At 40.3% G+C, this 26,765-nt stretch overlaps 1 protein-coding gene across 2 annotated transcripts in view; it reads right to left on the reverse strand.

The window, feature by feature from the left end:
* The window catches only part of nr5a2 (nuclear receptor subfamily 5, group A, member 2), a 220,539-nt gene that overhangs the window by 181,219 nt on the left and 12,555 nt on the right, over positions 1-26,765 (reverse strand). For both annotated transcript variants that reach the window (XR_011916931.1, XM_072389335.1), the window contains exons 4-5: positions 24,112-24,827; positions 1,430-1,549 (exon numbers count right to left, since the gene is read on the reverse strand). Coding sequence is in view for 1 of the 2 variants with exons in the window: in XM_072389335.1 (XP_072245436.1) it covers positions 1,430-1,549; positions 24,112-24,827 (836 nt within the window). In the remaining variant the exon portion in view is untranslated. The remainder of the gene's footprint in view (positions 1-1,429; positions 1,550-24,111; positions 24,828-26,765) is intronic.

Raw genomic sequence — 26,765 nt, forward strand, 5'->3', positions numbered from 1 at the left:
CCCAAATCTTCTTTGTGTCTCTGTGTTGCATTTGCTTAGGGTGATACTACTACTGTGGTTTAAATATCACTGGTATTATCGCCGTGCTGTCACCCCTGGCCAGGCAGAGAATAATAGGAGATAATGAACTGTTTCATAGCCTCGCACACACGCAAACACAGAGACACACTGCTACATACATTTACACATACTCTGCAACACCAGCTGTTCATTAACCAAAGTATGCAAACGAAACCGCTGACCTGCACCTCCCCTGACTATCAGCCCCTCCCTCCTCCTCCTCTCCAAACTGCCTCGTTCGCTTCACCTCATAATCTCCTCTCCCATCCCTTCTCAACACTTATTCTTTTATAATTAATGTTTTTTTTCTTTTAATACCTCTTTCGCCTTTCCATCTCCTATTTTCTCTCCGGTATTTTTGCAGTCTTCTCCTTTTTTGGCCTTTTCTTTGACACGCCACCTTGTTCACCAGCTCTCTACTCATTCACCCCATCCATCCCCCGTTTTGTTCTCTCCTCCTTCTAACAATTTCCATAAATGTATTTTTAATTACTTATGTTCTCTTTATCTTTAACTCTTTTGTTTTGCATCGAATTAGACGAAAGTTTTAAAATACTTCTGCATAGTACCATTCAACATGTTTCTGACTCTAGATGCAGTACTGCTTACTTATCACATGACGTAACTCCCCAGTTCTGAAAAAACTATCCTGCCCTTGTCTTCAGAATCCTGAAATTAGAAATGACTTTCCAGCACACAAGGCAAATGCACTCATCTTGTTCCAATATTTATGCCAATATGTGTTGTTGTAAAACATTTTGTTGAAAAGCATGGTTTTGGAGGGCAAGACAATCTATGATTTATGACCTCTCGCTGACAGCCATGTGATGGGTTAGAGGGATATTCACAACAAATCTTTTCACCTTTATATGTATACAGGTCTCTTTTTTAAAATTTTGCCTTTGAGTGGATGAGATTATGAGCATCGTTATATGCTTTGGGTTTTTGTGTGTTCTGTTTGACCATGTACTTTGTGTGTGTGTGTAAAGTCGAAACAGAAATCAGCACAGAGCAGACTGAAACATGGAGGACTTCTGTTAGGGCCTCAGGCATTGACTCCCACCAACTTCCTCAAAGACACCAGTAAAACACAATAACACATTAAGCCACATTCATTATCTGTCCACCTACTCACAATGCTACAATAGGCCTATCTGAGTGCTTTGTTTATTCACTGTTGGAGTATTCATGTACTGCGAAAAAACAGATTAACTTTGGGATATTAATCTATATCAATAATCTATTTCTAAGGGATTTGAATGTGTTTCAGAGGGTGAGTGATGCATGGTTGGCAGGGATTTGGAGGAAAAAATTAAACAGTTGAAGTGAAGTTACTGAAAGTTTTCACAGTGGGTTTTCACCAACTCACCTGCTGGCCTGTGACCAGCAGGATGGAGCCTTCCTTGGCGTGCACCACCTGCCGGAAAACATGGTCGAGGATGAGGAGTTCACTCCAACAGTTCTGCAGTAGCTTCATCTGGTCATCCACCTGGTTGAAGACACATACAAAAAACAAACATCAGGGCTTTTGTTTTTCTTTCCTCTCCTATACAGCTGGAACAACAGTCCCTGTCTGTGTGATTGAGCGTCATATTCACAGTAACAAACCTGTCACCACTGCTGATTGTATGTCTATCACTGTCCCCTTTATTGTTTATCTTTTTTTTCTCTTTTTTTGTTTCTTGTCTCTGTAGAATGTTATATAGAGGAGTTTTCTGATGAAAGCACATGTTACATGTGCATGTTGGGTTAAGAGAACAAAGCAGAGAGACATGTACAAACTGAACTAATGTCAAAAGTGATGTTTGGAAAATGTTCATTGTCTGAAGAAGGAAACACTCAAAGCAACCCAATCAGACAGTCCAGTGGAGTAGTCCTTTTTGCCTAAGAAATTTCCAAACAGAGCTGCTTTTAGCATAGGAAACACTATACCATTCTTTATATGAGATATCCTTTATAAAAGAAAGGATGTGATTACGTCCCACAATTCTGTGTTGCTGCAACATTCAAAGCAAGACAATAAATATGTAGACAGGAAGGTGAGCGGCAAATGTTTTTCTTCTATTTTAAATTGCCAATCCTGATAATTAGGTTAAATGTAATATCTTAATAACTAGGTAATATGATAGACTATTAAGTCACCATGTCAAAACAACAACATAATGGTCACACATTGCAGCCAGGGTGAGGTTCTTGTTGCAGTACAGCTTTCTTATGTGAAGTCCTTACACATTTCTCCTACAACCTGTCTTCAGCCTCATGACATTTTCCAACAGGGTCAAGGAAGAAAAGTGAATTGGGAAAGACAATCAGATGTTTTTTGTTTTTTTTTTGTTTCAGAAATGTTACATCTGGTGCAAAGTTACCCTCAAAACACAAAGCTGATGTGCTGTCTGCTTTAGCAGCTTGTGAGCATCACAGGCAGCTGTTTGCAGGGTAAACTTACTCACAGGTCAATCGCTATTGATCAGGTGGGTGTTTTTGAGACTTTACACAAAGCTCAAAAGTCCCCAGCACTCACTCTTAAGCTTTCTCATGTGAACCTTTCCATACTCAACTAAGCGCTTTGCTACGTACGTAACCATGTTACTAGGTTTATCTGTTTGCCCATTGCCAGAAGTCTCTGAGTGATTCCACAGATGATAATGATTAAGTAGGGAGTTTTTTTCATTCCTTCCGAATGCCAGCCGCTGGCTCCCAGGGATCTGCCAGGTGAACTTGGGAAGCTGACACAGGTGAAAAAGTGGATTTGTGAACCAAAACAATCCCCCTTATTGTAGCAGCTACTCTCTTCCCATGCCCGAGTGTGTTAATCATTACTCTGCATAGCCAGACACAGACAAAAAAGGCCACACTGAGAGGACTGGAATGAGGAAAACGCATGAGAGGTTGTTTTTTTTCTCCCCGTCATTTTTAACAAACATTGTGCTCTTTGTGGGGATACTGGGAATAATGTGGGCATGCTAGCACGCTGTGGTAATGTGTGAATTGCTTTGCCGATTTGAGTCTGTGAGAACTTTTGTTGTCATTGTTAATGTAAACCATTCAAAGGGTGAGGAATGTGGATCAATGTTATAGCTTTGTAACACAGGCAGGTGCAGTGTGAAGACACCTGAAAGGAATGTGTTTTTGTGTTTGTGTCTGGAAATTGTACACTAACCCATTTGTTGAAATCAAATGACCTCAGGTAGTCATTTGATGTCAACAATTGTAGCTCTGCCAGCAAATATCAAACATTCTGTTACCTCTTATGACAAGGCTGTGGATGTGGCCAAGTCTGGGATGTAGGTATTGTTGATTAGGATTGTTATGACTGCTGATTTAGAGCTGGTGTTAAACCGAGTCTATTTAAATTTCAGGCAGGCATAACAGTAGACTACACACAGCTGGAGGATGTGAATACTCTGACTGTTTGACCATAATTGTTTTTGACAGTTTTGATAGATGTAGAGCCTCTGATTTGGGTACATTTTTCATTCTACATACTGCATTAAAACAGTACTCTGTTAAGAACTTTTTTCTCTTTTCTTTTAATCATAAAGTGGTAAAGATATTCTTTGAAGATTTATGGTATTTATCAGTATTTCAGACCCATAACAAAAGCACTGATGCACATGTGGGCCAGATCCAAATTCCTCCACTTGGCCCTATCCCTCTAATTTATAGTGGTAAGGCCTCGATGACTACTGCTCCCCGATCCCCCTTAATGCTGTTTCTCATTTGTTGTTCCCTGATATAATGCTTCTATCATGCCTGCGCTGAGATACATTGAGAAAAGATTAGGGTGACATTTTGCAGCAACAAATAACCAAATTTGGAGTAATTCATGTGTTTCCTCTCACCTTTATCAGTTCAGTAAAAAATACAACAAAGCTGCTGTGCCCTTTTTCCACTTTTCTGACAGCATCATGGACTTTTTTTGTCATCCCATCCCTTTACATCTGTTTTTTGTATCTCCAGCAAAAGACGAAAGCAAAATTCAAATTCTTTCATTAAAATCATCAGAGCACAGAAAGCGGTCAAAGGAGGGCGTTTTCTATACTGCAGCCTCATTCACTTCCCTTCGTCTCTCCGTCTAAGGATGCTGGAAGCATGTATGATGAGCGTGTGTGTGTGTGTGTGTGTACGTGGATGGATAAATGTAAAGCCCAAGCTCTTCAAAGGACTCCGCTGCTTGTCACTGGTGCCGGCAAGTGTCGGGGTCCTCATCAAAGGCCTGTCCTCACTCTGGCTGCCTGAAAGCACCGATCTGACAAGAGGGCTGGGTCATCAAAGGGGGGGCAGTTCAGAGGGTTTGACGATGGGTGATAGCATCCTAGACAAGGCAGGAGGACATCACTTGGAAATAGGAGGACTGGTGACAGACACACAGGCGTGAAGGCGGACCAGGGGACAGGGTTCAGTTCACTGACCTTTTAAGTACCAGTGACATGATCTGTTTCCCTGACAAGCTCTTCCTTTGCTCTGTCAAATGAGCAGCAGTCATGAAGCCTGATCTTACTATATGTGCTGTATGCTTACTAAGATAATATGAACACTGTGACATGGAATCGGTGACCAGTTTGTCTTGTGCTTTCATGAAAGTGCAATGGTTGATTATACTCTATGTCGAAAAAAAGGGATAAAATTAGATAATTATGAAAAAAACAACTGAAAAGTTTGTTGCTACTCCATAAGGGCAATAAAAGCGGTGATTCCTGGATTTGTTTGAACCTTATCACATCGTCATGGAAAATTTAGATAAGACCTCTAGCTGCATGTTGACTCACAGGGGAAAAAGAAAGAAAAAATAAACTTGCTGCTTTTTTTGCTTGACACAAACATCTCTATCCTCCCATTTTTGTTAAGCATGGCCAAAAGAAAATTGCTATTATTAATCTGATATTACACACATAATATTCTTTATTGAATTGGGGCAGATGAAAATATGAGACCCAGGGTGAATTGTAAGGCTGTTTTCCATTTTGAAGTAAATAATGATTTAAAAGCATATCTTTTAAAAGGGCAGCAGGGTAGTATGGTGGTTGAAACTGTGTCTAAATAAATCTAAATGTTATCAACGTGGTACATCACTTCAGTAACATTCTTTCCTGGCATATGTCAGTCCTATAATACTGTTTCTCACATTGTAAACTTGCATTCCAACTAAATGTCAATGAACATTAAAGGTAATGACCTTGGTCTTATTTTTGAATACTGAAATTATTTATTGGTTGAAGGCTTGACATTAAAACGACACCTTATTGTTTCACAGTTGAAAAATAACTCACCCTTGGAGTCACGATATTCCAATTTAGCTACAGAATAAAGTATGAATTAAAGAAATTATTTACTGCAAGATAAACGAAAAAAGTAAAACCCCAAGTCTCTACATGTCCTTGGACAAACCAAAACTCATTACAAGGATTTAGCTACTAAGGTTCATGCTCATACAGAAAACACGCTCTCCAGAAATGACTTCAAACTGGCCTCAAAATCCACATTTAGGGCTACTTTTCAAGGTGCAATCTATTTAATATTTAAATATCATCACCAATTTTTGGTTTCATAAAAAAATGAAAGAAATTTCTAAGTAGGAACTTCTACTTGGAGCAGCCAGCAATGAAAAATACATATCCTCCAAGAAACCAATTTAACACCTTTATGATCGTTCAGGCGAGTGGGATCAATGCCCGGATCAATCGCTTAGCCCATAGCTTTTGTTCAAAACCACTGGCTGAGATTAATGGGATTTTCCAGAGAGAGGTAGAAAAAGAAGGAGAGCCCAGTACAGAGAGCGAATGGAACTGCCAGACAGGGAATGAGAGAATGAGAAAAGACTTGGGGGAAATTGAGAAAATAAAACATAGTGATTAAGAGCACATATTCCCTCTATATCTGTGCAAATGTAAATTAATTGGAAACGGAGCATTCAGATGCTTACTGACAAAAGTAATGTTTATTCATAGCCCCCTGCTAAGAGCACTGCAATTATCATGGTGTGTTGAGTCAAAACAGGCCAATATATTAGAATCCCCCCCATCCCTTTTCTTGTGCCTGGGTTTTGGTCGAGTGCCACAAGCATTGTTGAGCTCCGTACGGTATGGTGGGCTTTAACGAGAGTACACAGCTGGATCTGATTTTAATAAGTAGTTCCATTTTTGATGTAGCCTAATGAACAGATTAATGGAATCTCCTTCTGTGGAGCCCTAATGAATGGAGAGAGTGGACTTTTTTTTTTTTTTTTTTTTAAGCAGAGGGGAGAACACACACATAGGCAGATTGTGGTTGTGATTTCTTCCGCCTCAAAAGACAAGAACATAAACAATAGCTGTGCTTCTATCTTTCCTCTCTCTGCTGGACGAGAATCAATGCTGTCTGAGAGTACTACAGGTGAGATTTGAAGCTCACATCAATGCTTGTGCATCTCTAGCAGCCATCCTTTGGTGCAGTCCCTGTCTTGGCATCTGTTCGCCTTGAGCCAAAAAGGCCCTGTATTCACCTGGGAACAGGCATTAATTTACCTAGAACAGCGCCTGTTGTTCTCTGTGCTGCACACACTTAATTATGCCATGCTTGTCAGTGTACTGTAGCTCATTTCCATTTCAGATTATTAATTTACTCAAGGAGCCTCAGTGTGGGGTACCATCACTCACAATAATATATTGATGATTTCTGGTAATTTGAATTAACTGGCCTGCAATGCGTTACATGTCATGAAGTGGTTAATACCCCTAAGTGTAGAAGCACATGCAACCTAGCTGATCTAATATGAACATCCTGCTGTTTACTATTATTCTTTTATTGAAATGAAACAGCAAAATTCCACAGCAAATGATTTTTGACACAACTTTCACAAGTCCAAAATAATCATGCCTGTGAGAAAAACAAACAAGGGACTTAACCCCCTGGATGTTCCAGCTATGTGGAAAGATAAGCGATAGAGGAGAGGTGTCCATGTTCTAGACTGCTCCTTTCTATATGCTGATAAGTTTGATGAGAATAAAACGCTGTATTCCCCAACTTCACTTCAACAAAACCCGCCATCACCTTTCGGTCGATTTGGGCCTCTATCTTATGGCTGGCAGGATGATAAGAATGCTGGGAAAATATGCAGGTGACAGGTGGTGCTGCTAGTCAAGTTGGAGGGGGCTGCATGCTGAAAAGAAGAATGATAATACTGGTGATAATGTACTGAGCAGCGAGCTTCAGTAAAACTGAATTTGTCAGACTACAGACAAAGCTGACGATTAAAGCAACCAGAATCGGTTGTTTACCACTCATACATGTTTGTTGTCTTGCAATTTACTTCACAGGCTAAAATATAGAGGGAATGTTTTCAAGTGCACTGGCTCTGTGAATAAGCATAATGAGATAAGCAGGGAGCCAGAGAAACTACTCTTGTTGTTGTCATGTAAATTTGACTTTCGTCTTAATTAGAAAGCACTTCATACAGAAACTGTTTATGTGGGAAGAATAAGTCATGTCTCTGGCTGGATTCAAGTCAGGGTTGTTAAGTGGCCATACAATAATATGAAAGTATTCTTGTTGAACTCCGAAAGAATGCTTGAACAGCAGTTATTTGTCATCATTGGCTCGGTTGACTCAGAGTAAAAATCTTTTTGCAATATTCAACTCACCATACCCGGACTTTGATTTGTCAGGTTTATATTTTTGCCCTTTTCACTGTTAGTGACATGGCTAAAACTTATTTTTAGCTACAAATCATGTGTTCACTCCCCTCCTTTGTTCAGCGTTGAAGGGTTGTGACTGTATGTATATCATTGCATGAATGCTTATCAGCATTTCATATCACTGGCACCTGTTTCTTAGTTGCGTGTATCTCTAATCCAGCAGATCAGGTAGTGGAGAATGCCCCTGTAGGTTTATCTCCAACTGAGCACACAGAAATCCTAGACTGTTGTTATGTCTCTTAGCAGCCATTGAGATGCCAGAAGCCATCTGCGAGCTCAGAAAATATCACACAAGACACAGCAGGCCTTGTTACTGTAGAAAAGTCTTTCTCCATGAAAAAAAAAACTTGCTTTAGAAACTTACATGTGTTTCCCTTTTATATAGCAATATAGCCACCATAGTATGGCAAGTTGTTTGATATTCATTCAGTGTGCTTCGACACTTATAAAGCAATCAATATCAGTACAATACATTATCAATACAAAGGACTTGCATGTCTACCTTTCAAGATATATGTTTAAGTACACAAAGGTTAAGTAGGTTTTGTTAAAAATACAGAAAAGTGCTGGGACTACTGTAGGTTTTTTAGCATTTCACAGCCCCACGATTGTGGACACTGAAACAGTACATTATTATGGTAGATATGATCCAGATGACTGTATGTGAGAACAAAAATGCCCAAATCAGCCAGATGTGACTTTGTGCAGAATTAATATGTTAGCTGCTTAGTACAAAGTGCAGGTATTGGCAGTCTGAGTTCATGTTTGATTAGAGTTGGTAAATATCCAAAGGATTCACCACGAACAATTCTGTGCTCTGATGACGTTTACTGCTTTATTTTCTGTTTTGTTTGTGTGTATGATGATATCTCATTGATGGAAAGTAACTGACTATATTTATTCAAGTATTGTATTGGAGGTTAGTCTTGAGTTACTTGAACTTTACTTGAGCATTATCACTTTATGTTGCTCTCATTAATCACAGCATGAACCCAATAATCAGGTGTCCCTACATATATAAAGGTACATGTTGTAGTTCAAACTGGTTCCACCTCTGCAAACTGCAACAATCATGTGTCAGTTAACCTTGCCTCATTATCAGTAATCTAATGCTGTCATATACAGTATGATATTAGTCAGAAGGATGAAATCAGTACCTTTCCTTTAATATCTTATCCACATTTTGCTGCTAATACTTGTACTTGAGAAGAATTTGTTATGCAGAATTTTCACGCGATAGAATACTTTTACATTGCTGTATTGGTTCGTTTACTGAATACTTACTTTCCAATCTTTCATAAATTTTGCAGATATGTTTGAGTACTGCATTATTTTATTTACCATGTAGTAATCAATAATGCACGTAACCTTGTCCATCTTTCCTTATGTGGTAAAGTGTACTTTTTGCATCATATTCTTCCTCCTGTTCCCTCTGATCAAACATCACAGTGGATTATTTGCAGTAGTGAAATCATGTCTCTCACAATCTTCTTTTGTCTGGTACATCTGTGAAAGGGTAACTGTGGACAGTATCCATACGAGATTCTCTTGACTTTGCGAAGAGCTTATGTGTGAAAACAGTTTCAGAGTAAAGGAAATGTTTTGACCTAAGGATAACAAGTGACTTAATAAAAAGTAAAAAACTCTGTCTCTTATATATGACAGTTCAAAATATTAAGTTTTCCCTGACTTGTTATGTGTGTACGTATGCAAGTAGCTCTAAAACACTTGAATAAGTTCTCAAGACTATTCTAGTCAGACTTGAGAGTTGGGATGCCTTCCTTTTATTCTATGTGGCTTTTCAGTAGCAAAGACGTGAAAAAACTTTAAAAGTATGTCATGTCAGTATGGAATGTTATATCGACAGAGTATGTGTATTTTCCTGCATACTGGTTGTAATCACAGTGTGTTGAACTGAGAGCACAAATGTCTTCATAAGAGTGAATGAATGCTTCATTGTATGAGTGTGTGCCACAAAGAATTTTGTGTGCTGAAGAGTATTTTCGTGTGTGTGCACCCATGTCTGATCGATATTGCTGAGGCACTGGGATTGATCGGTTCCCACGGTGACTGCATTAACAGACTCCGAAGACTGACCTTTGACCCTGAGAACACTCCACATTCGATTGGCCACACTCTTGCCCTCATCCCTCCTTCACATTTTCTCATTCATTTACAAATTGTGGCATCCTTTGTTTTGCCCTAGACTTGTTGTAGAAATGGGGAAAAAACACCCCAAAATCTCAGCTGGTGATTGAGAACGACTGTTTGTTCTTTTACCCCATACATGACGCTTTTGCCCTGAGCCTTGTTGAGCAGAACGGGAAACAAGATGAGGGCATAATAAGGCTGTGTTGCTCTGTCTGGGCCTGACTTCAATACAAGCCCGATACAGACAGGATAGGCAAACACTGCATACTGAAGCAAACAAGTCTAAAGTGTGTGCTAAATAAATATGTAGATCATAAATTAATAATACATCAAAGATGCTGTCAGAATAAACTTGATACAGCAGCTGTTAGCAGTGAAAACAATCGTGGATTATGGTGTATAAGGTTAAGTTGTTTAGTCAGTATAAGCACACATGCACAACTACACAGAAACACATCTGTGAGAATCCGAGAGAAGTATGGCACTACATTCATGAGGAAGGAAAAACAAAGTATCTCTGTGGGTCTGTGTGTTGCAGGGGGAGGAACGTCTTGTTTTCTCAAGGACGCTGATGATAGCAACAAGCCTTCCACTCATTCTGATATCAGTGCAGGGATTTGAGGATGAAGCAAGCACACCCAAACTTTCCTATTCTGTTTTTACTCGATGCATAAGCATATGAAAGATAGAAAAATCAATATGGCAAGAGAACGAAGCAGTGAGAGGCCAGACTTGAATTTCAATGGATCATTTCATATATGCAATGTTTATTGTCTCCTACATTAAGTCTGTTTTCCTGATACAGAAGGATGACAAAAGGAAAAGCTGAACTATTGACCCTTACAGTGAGGGGGTCGGATGCATTTGTGCGGCTATGGCCTAGATATAGTTGTTCTCTTAGAGGGCATGATCACTGCAGGTTAGAACAAAGTTATGGTGAGTGATCAACTTTATCTTGTGATGAAACATTTCTTTCCTGAAGGGGATTGGTCTCTAAGACAATGTTGCACCCATGCAACAAGGTGTCACCCAGCAATGGGTCACTGGTTTGATGAGGATGGAAAGGATGTGAATTATAGGCCTTTATGATTGACCTAAGTTAACACCTGTGTAAGATGCTGGTCGATTTGTGCTCATCAAAACACCAAGGGAGGGAATAGCCTTGGAGTGTGAGAGACTTGTAAGAGCCACACCAAGGTGTACTAAAGCTGTTTTTCTGGCACTTAAATTACGAGTAAAGCAAATTCAAAGATTAGCTTGGCTATATTTTATATGTATATACTTTATATGTTAGACAACAGTTGATTAAAAAATTATATAAGTATATAAGGACAAAAGTTGACTCTTCCCTGTGATGGACTGGCAACTTGTCCGGGGTTGGGCTCCAGCCCCCTCTCAACCCTAAATTGGATTAAGCAGGTATAGAAAATGGATGGATGAACGGATGGATGGAAAAGTTGACCCTGCACAATTGAACAACTTTGGAAACTCAGTTCACAGCTGGAATGATATGGAAATATTTAATCTCTGTAGTGTTCATTTGTGCTTTTTTTATTCTAAGGAGTTTGTTTCCATTTATAAAATCTACTCAGTTAGTATAGTTAATTTAAGTTGGTTTGAGAACTGTCAGTCAGCATCCTCAGCAGACATGCCTTCTGACAGCTAAAAGGAGAGAGCACTGCTCATTTTCTTAAGATTTTGAACCCTAATTGTATATAAATAGCAATTGTTTTAATCAACTGCCATTTTAATAATTTGTCTGGATGGTTAATACCACTTTTTGTGATCCGACAAATTGTCTATTGTCTACTTTTCTCAAATTTTATCATTGTTTTTACCATGAATTTGACCGGGGTAACATCCAACAGCTTCTTGTAATGGCTGGAGAATTTTCTTTTAATCATGTAATCTTTTAATGCTTGAAAGAGGTGAGTTGAGCTCAGCTTGGTTAACTGTGATAATATGTGAAACACTACCAAGAAGATGAGAAATCCAGCAACACTAAGTAGGTTATGAGAAAGATATGTACGTACCATTGCCTAATTTCTTTATGAAGTTAATCCGTGGCTTACAAGCAACAATATTTTTTCTTTCTTAAAACACTATTGTTATCGCAATAACTAGATAACCTACCCTCGTAACACACACACACACACACACACACAATCTCAGGGCTTAGAGCTAAGAAGCTATCAACTAATTATCAAAAACACAGAAAGGCCCTAATCAATTATTCAGATGAACATTAGACCACTAATACACATGCAGCCCAGGGAATGGCATCTCCCAAAAGTAACCCTTCCTCTTTCACTCAAATACACAATCACACACTTACATACAATCATGTTAAGATCTGTATACTTACACAGACACTCTTACAAATCCTTTACAACAGCATCCATACATGGGTGCATACTTCTGTACACACAAGTTGCTGCCCTCTTGTTGTTTTGGTCTCCTACCTACAGACCTTCCTTCTCCATCAACTGCAGACAGAGAAAATGCATGCCATCCAAATGTAAAGTGAGTAGGGCTGGTGTAGTACATTGACTATGAGACTCATGGCTGGGAGGTTCTGATCATAGAAATCCTATTGATCCATCAGCACCCCCTACCTCCTCCACAGAGTCCACCCAGCACACACAAACACACACCCAGAATTTAATCTACAAGGCAATTCCGAATCATTAAACCTCAGCTATTGGATTTTGGCATTGTGCAATCATTATTTGAGCTAATGCTGCTATTTATGACTTGGTGTTTGGGTGCCGAGTATGAAAGGCGAAAGGGATGCAATATAAAGGGGTGAGGAAATTAATATATATGTATAAATGTGCATGTTTGCGTGAGCTAAAAGTGATTTTTATCAGTCACACCGCATTTTCTGAATGATCATGACTGTCAAATGTGAGTTACGGTATTAATATGATGACCTTTATGTAACATTTACATTTCAGTAAGTTATAGTTCAGCTGCATGAGTTTTTGAGTGGATGGTACTCCGATGGCAGACATTGGTAAATGAGCCCATAATCCTCACGTTGCTGTCTCTGTGTTAAGTTGAAAAGAAGACAGGAAAGAGGAGAGACAAACAAGACAAGAGACTAAAGGGTTCACCCTTCTGTATTATTCAGGATAGCAGAGACACTCCTCCTTAAATTCTCTGTTTCTCTCACACACCTCCATCCACTCACACACATACCACAGATGCTCACGTAAGCAATATACCATAACACAACAGGGAAGACTAAAACTGTTTTAAAATGCAGAGACTGACTCTGTGATGCTTTCTGTCTGAGAGGGTGGAAGACACATATCCCCATTAGTATTTGACGTGCCGGGATGGGTGTTCTTTGTTTTTCCTTTGGGGGAAAAGAGGGGGTGAAAGGGGGTTTCATGCTGGATCTTAGACCAAACAGCTGTGAATTCATAACCTTATATGGCACAACTCCAGAGATCGCAGCCCTTGATGCACAAATTAAATATCTGAATTACCTAATTGAGCATTTCCAGAAGTCTTGTGATATGTAAACCATCCAGCTAAAAGGAAGATGAGGCATTAAAACCGCAATGCCGCAGAACAGATGGGGCCCTGCTTCTCCCTGAAGTGCATCTCCAGGCCTTGTCTGACTAAAACTGCCACGAATGCATCTGGATTAGGGAAAAGATCTCTACAGCACTGTTGCTACAGGACTGCTGCTGCTGCTAGACCTGATGGGAAATGCAGTGCCACAGGTGGTGTATAAACCTTTGGCCTATGGGACAGAGAGACTGTGTTTTCCTGCTTGAAATCCTTGTCTTTGTTGGATTTTGCTCAGCTTTCTGGTTAATTTCCATTGCTTTAATGGTGTTGTCGACACCTTTCCCAACAAGTCCCCTTTCAGCATATTTGGTTTATTACTCGTCATTGTTTCAGCTTGCTTGAAAAGCCTCCTTTCATCCCCCTCTGAGAGGGCGCAATCTGAAAAGAACGCAGGGCTGTAATGGCTATTATTAGTGCCATGCCTTTCTTTCACATGTATGGAATCATTTATCCATGGCTCATGCCAGGTTAGCAGTTATGGCAAATTGGGGAGAAATAGAGAAATAGACTATAGATTGAAAGGTGAGGAACAGAGAATGGTGTGAGAGTAATAAAAAAGTCTTGGTCCCATGCAATAGAAATAAGAGGAAAATAAAGAAAACAGTAAAGGGAGAGACGCCTAAAGTAGGAATAGGGAACAGGTGTCTTTGTCCTACTTTGTCAATGGACCTAAAGCCATTTTCTCTGCTCAGTCGCTGTTTGGTGTGTCCCCATTGAAATTTCTCGCCCATCGTCACAACACAACCACAATGTCTAGTGTTACGCATATGAACTGCATGCATCAGTCATCAGAGTGCAAATTCAATCATCCGCCCTACCAGATAAATATAAATACCCCTCAACTCTTTAAGTGTAAAAGTAGACGGCAGACTGTAGACTCTGCTCTCCACCACTGTCTTAGCTATTGTCTCCTGGATCCCTGATCCCCCCCTCCCAACCCCCCATACTCCCTGTCCAGAATAGACAAGCTGTAAATAAGCATCAAAAATAGACATCGGAGGACAACTGTTGACAGCCTGGTGACGAAAGCGGCAGACACGGGCACAACCTCTAGGCAGGCTGGATTACATGCAGATAATTGAAGCCACGCAACTTTATGTGTGTTCGTTTAATCTATCTATCTATCTATCTATCTATCTATCTATCTATCTATCTATCTATCTATCTATCTATCTATCTATCTATCTATCTATCTATCTATCTATCTATCTATCTATCTATCTATCTATCTATCTATCTATCTATCTATCTATCTATCTATCTATCTGTGTCCCAAATTAAAGATAAACATATAATTAAAACATGCAGCTAATTTGATTTAAATGGGCTGATCTCCCCAGGTAACTGTTGGCCCATAACAATTTTGTGACATATTATTAATGTACAATAACTATGTTCAAGATTAGGTTATATCAGATTTCTCCTGTTTTTGATCCTTCCTTTGAATAGGAATTTATGGATATACAAAAGAGGAAGACAAATTAACTGACATGTTTGCATAGTTTTGTATAGTGGGTTTAGTTTAAAGGTTGAGGTCAGTGTAAGGCTGCAGCACTCACACCTCAGACCCTCTGACCCCCAGGAAACCCTATAGCCAGGAACAATTTAAAGCAAAAATTTCAGTGCTTCTGACTGTGTTCGTCTCTCGACTGACAAGATATTGCTACCTTCAACCACTCAGTATGCCTGCAGATAACAACAGGGTTATTTATTTTTATTTTAGGTAAATGTCCTTTTGTTTTACTTGCAGAGTTCCTTTTATTTTACTTGCACAGTTTCTGATAGGAGGTATTGATGGGGTGGAAATTTTCAGGATAGAATATATTTTTTACATTAACTATAACCACAGCACAGGAGAAGGGAACGTAAAAGCAGCTTTGTCTTTTGGTGGAGTGTTTGCATGCTGTTTAGTTGATTTGTTAGCATCCCAGTCAACTAAATCAAGTCCCCATATCCACTTTGTTTGCCCAATTTCTTTGTCTTTCATTCCCATTTCTTTTGCTTTCAATCTCCCTGTCTCTCTCTTCCACTTGATTTTACTTACTATTGCCAACTTGTGAAAGAACACCCATGTTGCTTTGGGGCTCACTGAGGCTAACATCACAGCCTAGTCACCTACGTCACCGTCTTAACAAGCGGCATGACCTGCCAATAAAAAAGGCTTTTACCCTGATCATCCTCAAACAAGACTTAAACACAACCTGCTTTTTCTTGTGCCGAATGCCCAAAGTGCTCACAAATGCGAATCAGGCTGTGTTAACTTTCTGGTAAATGAAAGACTAGAAAGGAGGTGGAGGCGATCTTGGCTTTTTATCGCAACAACAGAAAGCAGAAACACAAGCAGAAACACACAGAAGCTGCAAAAAACAAATCTCTACTTCAGGTTTAGTAGGGTAGTGCATAGACCTGATCCAGTAATGTCCATCTGTTAGCAACTGCATGTCTTGTGAGCGGTCTGCCAGTGTTTTTTTGTGCTGAGTGGCAATTTTAGTTGTCGTATGAAAAAAAAAGAAATGCAAGCCAAAATTCCTTGAGAGAGAAAGAAGCAGTATGAGGAGAAGAAATGTTGTTGAGGACAGTTGAGTCTATCATTGCTCAGAGCTCTGTAAACTAGTACTTCATGACAGCCTTTCATCCCTCATCAAAGCAACAAGTGGATGAGCAGATTTTGTGGATGCTAAAACCTCCCAACCCCTGTCGTCTCCTTAAAAATGCCGCTCCTCTGGGACAGGTGACCTTAAATCTTCTCTTTTAACAAGTTTCCTGTTCTTCCTTCCGGCCTCCTGCCATCCCCTGAGATCGGACAAAACCATTCCAGTATGTGGAATGGCTGTACGTAATGCTCAGTCTACAGGCAATGGGGGATCTGAAGATCGGGAAATTTGATTTCTGCCACATCAGTCAAACAGCCTGGCTCTGGCTAGGTCAGGAAATATTATGCATAGAAAGTAATATTACATCACAGGAACTTCACACTATATACTTATCTGCCATTTTTAACTTGTCATATCAGTAATGTACCAGAAGTACCCTCCAGGTACACAATTGCCTCTTTTTTGTTATTTATTCTCCTTTTTTGACTGACCACACACAGTGTTCTTAAAACTAATCCATATATCAGACTGTATCCATTTCGTATGAGTATTGGTTAAAAAAAAAGAATCAGGAGGGCCGTTTTACAGTATTTATGAAAAAGAGTGTGGTGTCTTACATGATTCATAATTCATGAATGAAAAGAGGCCTTTGTGAACCTCCACCAGTCTCTCCCTCCCCTTAAGTATCCCCTCAACTCCTGCTCTGACCCAGTGCTACTGATCAAACAGATATTGTTACCACTAAAATAGCAACTTAAAAAAGCACACAGCCAGCCATAAGACCTGCCTGCAGTCTGGGACACTCTCAGCAGGCAGGACAGAGTGAAGAAAAGGAAGGTAAATCGAAAGAAAAAAAAGGCACACATAATAGATAGACATATGTAGACAAAAAAAAAAGCTAAAATATATAAAAATTTAGCCTTGGCCTCACACTACAAAAACAAAAGTCTGTACAAGAACAGTGGGTGTGTTTTGGGGGAACAATACTGTAGCTGTATTTATTAATGTGTGTGCATTTGAGTTGAGGTGGTTGGGGGTGTCATCTATCACTGGACAAATGCTAGGCTGTGGGGGGTTGCTGGTGGAGGTGGGATTGGGGGGGGTGGGGTGGGGTTGGGGGGGTGAGGATGGGTGATTGTGGCAAGAGGGGGTGTCAGCTAGAATGGTGCTGCTCCTCAAATGAAATAATATATCTTTGAAAGCCTACGCCCTGCGCCAGGCCTCAGGCCCATATATCAAGCCCAAGAGCGTCTGGTGGATCCGCTCCAGGCCCATTAACCTTCCACCTGTTCCCCCTTTACACCCCCACCATACCCTGTCAACCTACCGGTTCCCTTTTCACCCACCCCTGTTGTCTTTCACTATGCCCCCTCTTCGCCTCCACCTCCTCCTCTTGCCCTTGGTCGTCGCCTCTGACAGTCCCTTGTTCATCTTCCCATTTGACCCCCCCTTCCTAATTTCCCTCTTTCTGTCCTTTTCTGACCATCCCTCATTACCTCTTAAAACTCTTTCTTGGTCTCTGTGTCTTTCTTCCTTCTTCCTGGTCAACTCACCTTTCTGTATCTATCTTCATCCACTGTATCTCTAACTCCAATGGTAAATGTGTTTTCACTCATGGTCACCAAGCCTTCCTTCTTTCTTTGAGACTTTCTTCCTCTCTACTCAGCCTTTGCCGATCGTCCTCACTGCCTTTTTTGTAATTTATTTAAACTCTCTCTCTTCTATCCTTCCCCTTCCTCTTGTCCATCTCTACAACTTCTTTCCTTTTATCCTATCTATGCTATGTGGTGTGATTGTGTGCTGGGGACTGCAGCACAACCTGCAGAATAATTCAAATGCAATGGACCAGGGACACAGTTACAAATCTCTGCCAACGGCGTGCGGCCGCCAACCTCATCACACTTGCAGTTTGTCAGGAAAGGGGTGTCGAGAGGGGAGTTTGTTGCAGCTGGGACCGTTGACCTCTGTGACAAGACAGACATTGCAGCCTGAGGGTTTGAATTTTTGTGTGTGTCTGTCGGTGTGTGTGTGTGTGTGTGTGTGGTATAGATATACCACTTCCCAGGGTTCACAGATCACGCCTAAAACGGCTTATTAATTTCCACTCAGTTATGGGGTGTGAAGAAAAAAAAGAAAAGGTGCAATCACCGGTCTGAACAGAGGCCGTACACCCACTTAATTCCCAACACAGACACTAAGACACACACAAACATGCGCATGCACTTTTGATAATAAAAAAACTGCTCCTGTACAAGTCATGGAAAAAAAGGTGTGAGTGTGAGCAGAAAGAGGATAACCAAGAGTGTAGGAAAAGACCCTTAGTCTGAACTAGGTAGGTGGGTGGTGTCAGTATAATTTTACCAAAGAAAATTCATGTAATGTTTATGGATGTGGATGGAGGTGAGGATGGGTGAAAATATGCAGCAGGGTAGAGTGGGATGCACCAGAGGACTTTACATTATTCACTCAGGCAAATCTATAAGTGCAGAATATTCACTCACAGCCCCCACTTCTGTCCTATCATGGGGATTTGTCATATAGTGTGATTGACTGACGTGCAAGCAATTAAGGTTGTTGTAGATTTCAGCAAAATTTGTGATTTTTTTTGCATCTTTTTACACCTTCTTATATTACATGCAGCAAATCATTACTATTTTGCATTGCTGTTTATATTTAGTAAGAAATTGTACAAGTGAGAGCAAATGTAACAGGACACATATGGGGGGGTGACCTGCCTGCAACAATGGTCTCTCATCTCTCTTCTCTGTTCTTTCCTTCCCTCTCACCCTTTCTCTTTACATTCCTCCTTTGCTCATCTCTCCTTCATCTCCCCTCTTTGTTTCACCTCCGCGCTCCTCTTCTGTCCCTTCCTCTCCCCCGCCATCTGTTTATCCAATATGACTGTCCCATCTCAGCTGGGAGCTTTCCCAGGGAACATGACTTCTAATACAGTTCCTCCTCAACATAACGGCCCTCAGTTCTGCTTTTGCCATTCTCACTACATGCGGAGAAAAGCAAAACAGAGAAAAAAGGAAGAGATATAGAAGTACAAAAACCTGTCTTTTTGTCTGGCTTTATTTGTTGACAATAAGTTGATACACACTTTGAGACTGACATCAACCCAAAACTCTTTCTGTCTGTAAGCGAGAATTCAGTGGTCACGGTGGACTGGATAATATACATTATGGAAAATACAAACACTGACTAGCTGAAAAAGAGATGCAGAGTGCATGTGATTAATAGGTAATGCTGAAGTGAGTTGAGAAAAGATGAAAGTGTTTATTAAAAAAATAACATGAAATAATGTTGATCCATTACACAACAGTGTAACCTATGTCAGGGTGCGTTATTTATTTTTGCCTTTACTGTGTTACAGCTGAACGGCAACAGCTTTCTCACACCTGTTCACATTTAAATCTCGTCTGATGTTGTGTTTTCCATATTAACGTCTGTGTGCTGTGTGTTGACAAGGCGCGTAAAAGTCCCACCACCAAACACACATCCTTTTTTCTTATTAAAGGGTGTAGAGAGGAAAGAGGGTGGGGTGGCTTTGGTGAAAAGGGAGTACAGCTAGGAAGGTAAAACATAAACATATGAATCATCAATAGTCCCGATCGCCCCGCTAATTCTTTTTTCCCATTGTGTTTGTGGTGGGAGTCAGGTTTGCCATCCCCATGCTGAAACAATGAAGGAGAGGGTTGCACTGGACCAACCACAATATGACTCACCACCATACACATGGTGGAAAGACAAAATGCTAACCATAAATTAAAAGAGCTGTTTTTAAGATGACTGCATTCAAAGGTTTTAAGCATGATTTCAGCATATGCATGATGTCTCATGTTGGAATTCTCAAATTAAGTGTTGTGTCCCACCTGCCTCGTCTTGACTCTTGTATTTTTTTTAATTTATTAATCAATTTCTAAAATTCCTAGAATGACCACTAACAAACATGCCTGTCAAGTTTTCTTTCATAAAACAAGAACTGCCTGAAAACACTACATTCGTTTGGTTGCATTGGCTTGTGGTTTTTCTAATGCTGCTATCGACTGAGAAACCAATATCTATGAGATGCAGTGCTGCCAAACAACAAAAATCATTCAAAAATCCAAGGCCAAGAACTGCCAGTAGCTGTCCTTAAAAAGTCTTAAAGCAGCTTTTAGTAGATTCCTGCTTAAACATGAACATGGCTAATGCTGGCACCAGGATGGGGTGAGCAGAAAGGCTCATGGCAGGACAGGATTGGATAATGTAGCAAGGGTGGTGGTGGCAGCGTACCAGCAACTGTCAGTAAGAAACAAACACATTGGTTTATCCGCTCTGAATAAACTCAAACAATGGGATACACCTGTGAAATGACACACTCACACTGGATTAACCACAGCTGTTTCATACAAACCACAAAATGCATTCACAAATTTCAAGTCAAGTATATGTGTTTCTCCTTTATAAAACAATTAAACCCAGAAAATATACTGATCCTGGAACACATACTCATCCAGTCAGATCTAACACAACCATCTGTGAAATGTACTTTTTCAACAATAAAGTAAAGAAAAGTTGTCAAACTTCAAGCTATTTCAAAACACTCCAACAGTTTCTGTACCAAAGCCAAAGTTCAAGGCACTGTACTCATGAGCATATATCTAATATTTTAATAATAATAGTGATAAAAAAAGCTCAGTACACAAATGAGACATACAGATTTTTCTTTAATATGAAATATTACGTTGACAAAAACGTGCTCAAAGTTTTTGCACACATACAAAAGAATTCCTAGACACCAGATTCCAAAGACATGAACGCACACCTACACATTCACACAAGCACCTGTTCTCAGCTCACGTAAGATTTTATAAAAGTAACCACAAGTGACCATGGCCAGTCTTGCCAAAACTTTCCCTCATCATGACTCTGATTTTAAAACCAGTGCAACAGACCTGCTACACTCAAACTGTTGATGTGTTAAACTGATCAAAACCAAGGTAGAGTAGGCAAAAAGGGCCAATTCCAATTTCCAGGCCCCAAGGTGTTAGGAATAAATGTCCCTCACGTCATGCCTCATTCCCAGATGGAAAGAGTGGGAGAAAGAAAGGTTGAGTGCCACACTGGAAAAGAATGGGGAGAGCTCTTTAGAAGGTTCTCCTAATGGCAAAATATTTATGAGTCCCGTGACCGAGGCCAACTTATGGAAACTAAATCTTTAAACGCTTTTTTGGCAGATGCCTCACACACACCCTTCCAGCTTGGCTCTATTACTAGAGAAATTCTTTTGTTCTTACAGAGCTAATAATAGTGAGTAGGGCTGAGCGTTGTGAGTGGTGTCCGTGTCTTAATGTGGGTATGTGTGTCTATGAGTGTGTGTGAGTTGAAAGTGTATTTATAACTTCCTACAGTGGCACACCACTGTTGTAACAAACCTTTGATTCAACTCTGTTTCCTGTCTCTTTGGTCCAAGGCTCTACCTTATGTCTGATAGTCAGATCTCTGCGAGGAGATGTCGAAGGTCAAATGGATTCAAAATTATTTTATTTTTTTATTTTTTAAATTCTGAGGTTAAAACGCTGAGACAAGCACCACTCTTAGTGGCTGGCTTGATATGAAGCACAAATTAGTGTCTATGGATATAAACCTTCAAACACTGACAATGCTCGTAATAATTGAGCGGCAGGTGTGACATCCTGTGAGCACACACACTCAAATGTATGCAAAATGATTAATAAATTTACACAGGAAAATTCACAGAAAGATAAAATGGAGAGAAATTTCTCTACATAATTTGATGTTGAACTGCAGTGAAAGAGATAAACCCAACATTTACACATACTCAAACTACACAGAGCACAATTACTACAGAAGACAAACTACAAGTCAAAACTCAGTTGAACTTATGAAGCAAGTAATTATAGGGATATATCCTAAAATCAAAAATCACGACCTTTTACAAATGTGTTCACTAAAACAGGAGTGCTGATGGATTTGGTTAGCTAACAATTAATCTTTGCTCAGCAGTCCTAATGATAGTTGTTAATGAGAAACAAGCAAGAAAGAGAGGACTGTTGAATGTGTGGGAACATCTGCCAGACCCACAGCTAGCATATTATTTATCAAAACCCCTTGTGTTTTGGATGATGTTTTAAAAACAGGGGGAAGTGGGGCAAGTTCAATTATCTCCCTCACTTGAGTGAAATGCAGTCTCACCTTCCCCAGAAAGCGACAGCCCCTGCGCAACAGAGAGGAGCTTTCGCCTGCATTGAGCCTAGGTCATTTTGTACCTTTGTAACAGGCACTCAGCTCAATTACTATTAAGCTAGAGTAATATGAGTAGTCATTAGGGAAACATAATGACAGTTCATTCAGTGGTAAATCAGGGAGTGACAAACACTAGTGGGTGAGATAATTGAATTAGGAGGGCAGTGTGAGAAATAGAGTGGCTCCACAATGGAGCAGAAATGATCATTCAAAGTTAATGAGCAAACCACACATGGTTATTAACTGTGGCCACACCCTTCAGTGAGTCTTTGTGTGTGTGGACTATGCATTTATGTTGAATGCAAATACAGATCTCAATAATGTCAATAGTGGGGACACAGCGCGTGCTAAATGTCAACATGCGTTTTTCAAGGACTCTTATCTGTGCTGTAATTGGCTCAGTTTTTCATATAGAATATTTTTCATTTGTTATTTTCTCCTTTGAAAACAAAATTAGATTAAATATTTGGAGAGGATTTTGCAACAGGCGCATGAATATGCAGCTGAGCCTTTGGCAATACAGCGTGAAAACAGAAAAAAGAATCAAAAAAGGAAAAAGGGGAAGAGAAAAAACAGGTGAACACAGACTAATCAAATGCTTTTCATGTCGCTCCCAAACATTAACCTTCATTCTGAGCAAATAAAGCTGCGAGTGAACAAACACACACCAGAAACTCTCCCTTGGGCTCTCTGATGAATCGGAGCAGGAATTTACAATGTGGCTTTGGAAGATGGTTATATGTGATTGACTGTAATAAACCATAAAGAAAGGACACACTGTTTTTGATGCTTATCTTTGTTGTTTAAAACTTCCCATATTGTAGAAAATGTTTTCTCCAGATTTTCTCTACTTAATCCTTCCTTGATTTTGTTTGAATATCCAAAGGACTGGCAAGAAAGCAACAGCACTTTTGCAGATTTAGGGGCATCTCCATGTAAGGTACGGACATTGCTGCAGCCCATTTGAAATAGGGACAAAAACTGGGCCGTGCATGGATGCTTTGCACTTGCAGTATGTTAAGCTGAAACTTGACTTACACAATCTTTGGACATATGATGATAATAATAACGTTATCATAATGGATAATATAGGGAGCCTTTCAGAGATTTGGCATATTGCATAAACCTTGAGAAAATGTTTCTAAAGAAAGTCAACTCGAAAAACTGTTGACTGTTGACTTAAGAAAAACTTAAGGCAAAATGAAACAGAAAAAGACAATTTGTTGATATTGTGAGTCTTCAGCATTCAATGGTCAAATAATTGCATATCATCAGTGTGTAGCCCATCTAAGAGATATTTCAAGGGAACAGAATTATGTTCAAATAAAACCCTCTGAATGGGCGCCAATTAAGATGAAATGTGTCTGAAGCTTGCACCATTTTCAAAATCCACAGCAAATATATGTTATACAATTCCTGCTGAATTTTAATATACAGTAGGACAGACAGTGGTGCCAGCAATGAGCAGACCTTCACTTGCCCCTCACAGCATTGTACATTCTTCCTAAAGAGGGAGATTAAAGTTCTGCTGAATGTAAAGGATCGATCAGCTAATGTTAATGAACTGAGTTAAGTGTCATCAGTTGTGGATGACAGCATGGTGAGGGATTTAGCTATGGAACAAAATGTGGACAAATATATTTAAATCTTGTAGATTTAATGAAAGCAGAAATATATAAAACAAAGTCAGCAGCTCTAATGAATATGATGGTAGCTCAAACTATGAAAAACAAGGTTATCATTTGAATTACAAACATTTCCTTGTACGTAAAAAACTTAAATGGAAGATGCACACCTACCTTTAGTTCACGGAAGAAAATGCTGCTGCGTGCCCACTCTACAATGGAGAAGAGTGTTTGGTCGGCCATCTTGCACATGAGGCCAAATGTGTTGAGCTTCTCATGCTTGCCCCGGCTGGCCTGCTCCTGCTGTAGATAGGCCAGGATCTTAGCCTGAACCTGTGGCTCATCCGGCTCACACTTTAGCAGCTCTACAATCAGATGGGGAAAGCTAGGTGGTGAACCTGACTGGTAGGCGTCAACATAAGCATAGCCCATGATGGACTCTGGTGAACTGGTGTATGGGTCTGGGTACTCGGATTTGATGGTGCGTGTACCCTGGAAGTGTCCGTAGGCCGCCTGGTAGCCCTGAAGACTGCCGGCATGTGGCGGCATTGCCATACTGACTGGGGAAGTGACAAATGGGCTGCGATCATAGTCTGTGGGGGGCAGGGCGGTGGCATGATGATGGTGGTGGTGGTGGTGGTGGTGGTGACCAGTGTGGTGGCCAGCGTGGTGGCTCAGTGGAAGGCCCTTGGAGGCTGCTGAGTGGATGTTCTGAATGGCTGAGGAGATAGTGAGGTCAGTGGGTACAGCTTGCATCACCTGGCTCATGGCCTCAATCTTCAGGCCATTTGCTCGGATCAGTGCCTTCTTCTGCTGCTTAAGGGCACGGTCACGCTTGTACATTGGGCCGAACTTGTTACGACCGCCACGCATCCGATCCGCCCGCACAGCTGACAAGAAGACAGATGATAAAAAAAACAGAAAAGAAATTAAAATAATTAGTTACATAGCATGTGAAACTTACTTATTTTTGACAAATATTATGCAAGAAATGAATATATGCAATACTATAGAAACTGTGATACATGCATGCTTAAAGTAGGAATATTAAGCTTGAATGATAAATCCATTGAGCATATAAAAAGTTCAGTGACCCAAATGAAAAACTACTATAGTTTTGTTGAGGAGAGAGTGAATTCCTTATTTGTAACCTTCATGTAGGGCAAAGGTTTTCCTATGACGACTACACTTGACATTAGCCTGTTGACTCTTAAAGCCCACAGAACTAACAGATACCAATGTTACTCATTGACCAGGGACTCAAACTCAAATGATCCACTCCGCCAAATGATCATTGTACAGCTGGTTATCTCTAGTCTGCCGCTCATAAGCTCATTACTGGTGTAAACTTCAGTTACAAAATTCTAGTCTTTCCAAAATACATGTTCTAACTGATTGAGCAATCTCTAAAAGCCCTCAAAATGTCACAGTCAATTAGCAGAAACTTCTTCTTTGGAAAAACCAAAGGCTGAAAAGCCTGACAACAATCTGATCTGGGCTCTTTTTTCTGATGAAACAAATATACTCATGATGCCCCCTGCTGACCCCGTCAGTGCAGGTTCCTGTGGTGAGGATCACAACAAGTCTGTGCCGTGGGTATTTCTAATGAACGAACTGGGCACACAGTGGACTGCGCTGAAGACCATGTGTGATCTGGCCGACTGCTGCCATGGGGAAGCTGCTCTGCTGTCTCTCGGTTGGGGGCCGTTGGTGTTAATTATTCATACTTAATTACCTCTTATTCTGACACGGCTCGCAAAGCCCAGCGTGCACAGAGCTAACGGACGTCTGGGACTTTAAACACGAAGAAGAAAAAAAACCCCACTTACTAATACCAATATTACAGATTATTAGACTTTATATTCTACTGAGTTTAGTTTGGGCTTCTACATTTTAAAGAAACACACATGTATAACTGAATATGCTAATACATGCATGTATATTTGACCTGTTTGTACATGCTCAACAGTCAAATAAGATAACAATTCATCTTGGATCCACTTCAGCTTGTGATTTCTTGACAGATGAGTGAAAGAACAGAAGAGGAAAATTGAAGAGGGGGTGTGCTGGAGAATTGAAGTTCGGTGTGGCAAAGATGGGCAGACATATATACACACACACACACTCACACTCTTACTCACACTCACACACAGGACAATCTGCCTTGGGAGGGATTTTAATGACCTCCGTCACAAAAAGTGCCTGTCACTGATCTGAGCAAGTACAGCCAAGAGAGCAGACACTACCCCCCCTCCCACACACACACACTCACAAACACACTGACTGCTTCTTACACACGCATATGCACAGAAACCACATAAAAACACAAAGTGGCCAACATGAAAAACATCATGCTCCTGATCAGAGAGATGGGAGCGTGCCAGACACTCCGCCACCTTGAAGAGCCCCTGACGGCTTAAATTTTGCGTAATTTAAACACAGCGATTTTATTCCTACTCCCACAGTCATTTCCCAACATGCTTGAGGTCAGTTTTGTGCAGTGTCCACTTACTCAAGTGCAGGGATTAGCATGACCGTTAAAAAACTGATCACACATCAAAAGAAAAGAAGAAGAAATCAGGAGCCCCGTCAAATGTATCCATTATACATTATTGTAGGGCAACTTTAACTATTAATGATTCTCCACAACAGCGTAATTAATGAGCTGAGAAACTAATAGTTGGCCCTTCTGGGAAAACAAAATTAGGCCCTGACTGCTTCTCTTGCCTGCCTCGGACCCAGGGACCCACAGCACATCATGAATACCAGAATTGGGGGTGTAGGTCTTCCCGCCACATACACACAAACACATATTTTTTGTCTCTAAT

Source organism: Leuresthes tenuis, unplaced genomic scaffold (assembly GCF_036924035.1).
Source record: "Leuresthes tenuis unplaced genomic scaffold, fLeuTen1.0.hap1 SCAF_7, whole genome shotgun sequence".
NCBI classification, from domain to species: domain Eukaryota; kingdom Metazoa; phylum Chordata; class Actinopteri; order Atheriniformes; family Atherinopsidae; genus Leuresthes; species Leuresthes tenuis.